Source organism: Bactrocera tryoni, chromosome 3, assembly GCF_016617805.1.
Source record: "Bactrocera tryoni isolate S06 chromosome 3, CSIRO_BtryS06_freeze2, whole genome shotgun sequence".
Lineage (NCBI taxonomy): Eukaryota > Metazoa > Arthropoda > Insecta > Diptera > Tephritidae > Bactrocera > Bactrocera tryoni.
Window position 1 is genome coordinate 39,545,243 of NC_052501.1, and position 1,881 is coordinate 39,547,123.

The following is a 1,881-nucleotide window of genomic DNA, read 5'->3' on the forward strand; positions in this document are numbered from 1 at the left end:
AAGCACATAACAGCTGCTTATTCCTTGGATGGGTGAGCTTCGATGTAAGCGATAGCCTTAAGGATGGCCTCTGGGATTGGTGGTGGAGTTGGGAGTGGTGGGTTGGCGCTCACAACTTGGTAACCGTTCTCATCAGCAACATATTGGACGGCAACAGCTTCACCTTCGGGGGAGGTGAACGAGTATTGGCCCTTGGCGACCAAAGCATCACCGCTCAGGGTACCTTCTTGCTCAGCCTTGATGGAGTTGGAGAACTCATAGGCGTATTTGAAGCCATCGGGGTTCACTTCGCTGTCCAAACGGAGGACATCGGCTTCTTCGTTGGCGTAGGCTACAGCCAAAAAGCAGGCAAGGACGACCTAAGTAAATGATAACGAGACAGTTGAGAGTAATTAATTAGCACAGCACGTTCACAATTTCTTTTAATTTTTGAGCTTAAAATCTGGTATGCGATGTAAACTTTTTTAAGAACTTCGAAACGTTTTTTTTTTTTCTAGTTTTTATGATTTTCAATTTAATGTTATTGCGAGTTTTTTGGATTTTGAAACACTTACAAAGAATTTCATTTTGAGAAATGTTATGTGCTATCACGTTGATTCGTAGTACGAAACTGATACAGAAGTCTGCAATTTCACGGGTTTTTATACAAATGTGCTAATTACTATTGGCATGCTAACCATCAAATTTTATTTAAATTTTTCTAAAAACAAGTCACTAATGAGTGTCTGGTCTATTGATGACACTGAAAATACAAGCTCATCACATATTAACGCTTTGTTTTTGTCGCATCTAAAAAATATTGTTTTCGTCTTCGTTGACTTTTTGTTTGGAAACTAGCATTGAGGTAATATACATGTTTTACTGTAGAAGTCGTTATATCGATATGCACGAGTCCGCATGTTCATATTATCGGCTGGCTAAACACTTAAGACGTCATATTTAAATTAATTTACATACTTCATATCTCAGCTAAGGGCGTCAAGAAGTGATACGAAGTGCGTTGAGGTGAATTCGTTGAAATCATACAGTGTCGGACAGGAAAGTAAGCACACGTGAATACCCTATGAACTAGAGTACGCTAGAAAGGCGCTGAACTAAAGCCGTGCGAAAGCTTAGCGACATATGAAGATCAAAGAACTTTAAGATTCGCTACTGTACTTTAAGATCTTCTTTTTAAGGGGGTATTCTGGTCCAGAAGCATGAATTTCAGGTAATTTTTAAAGTGTCGTAAAAAAATAATATTTTTGCTAACCTTTTTTTTTAAGTTATTTGTTAATTTTAGAAGAGTACAGAAAAAATTAAAAACTAAAATAAGTAAAAAATTTCAAAAATTATGAGCTGACGAAATGGGGGGTCTCTAAAAATTTCCACGTGACCATACCCATGATTTCAACCCTCCTAGTTATCTGAAACCAAAAAAAAAAAAAGATTATTAATCTAGAATAATGTCGCAATGGCCGGAACTACGGAAAAGTGGGAAAATTTTTTTTCCACAAAATGGCGACTGCCTGAAAAAAAAAAGTTTTTTGGATCACTTTCTCTGATTATTTAGAATTTTTTAAAAATAATAAAAATAAAAATTTTTGGGATGGGGCTAGTTCCAACCATAGACACGCCTATAAAGAAGACTCTGTAAAAATTTCAAATAAATCGGTCCAGTAGAACCTGAGAAATCGTGGGTATCGTTCCGAAAAAGTCAGTTTTGAGAAAACGCGTTTAAAGTTTAGGAGACAATTCTAGTGAACACGGACGCCACGTCACAAAATCGGCTGTATCTCCGAAAATAAGTCGAATTTTGAAAAATCCTTCCAAGTTCATATTTTTGAAAGTCTAAACTTTCAAGATATGCAAAAAAAATCGATTTTTTCAAAATCCTAGACA

General features: G+C 36.4%; 1 protein-coding gene across 1 annotated transcript; it reads right to left on the reverse strand.

Annotated features, from left to right (window-relative positions):
• Positions 1 to 6: 6 nt before the first annotated feature.
• On the reverse strand, positions 7 to 603 carry LOC120771950 (cuticular protein 47Eg). Its single transcript, XM_040100260.1, has 2 exons — positions 555 to 603; positions 7 to 359 (listed from the first exon to the last, which is right to left on the reverse strand). The coding sequence occupies exons 1-2, from the start codon at positions 564 to 566 to the stop codon at positions 18 to 20; spliced, it is 354 nt and encodes a 117-aa protein (XP_039956194.1). The 5' UTR covers positions 567 to 603; the 3' UTR covers positions 7 to 17.
• Positions 604 to 1,881: the final 1,278 nt, after the last annotated feature.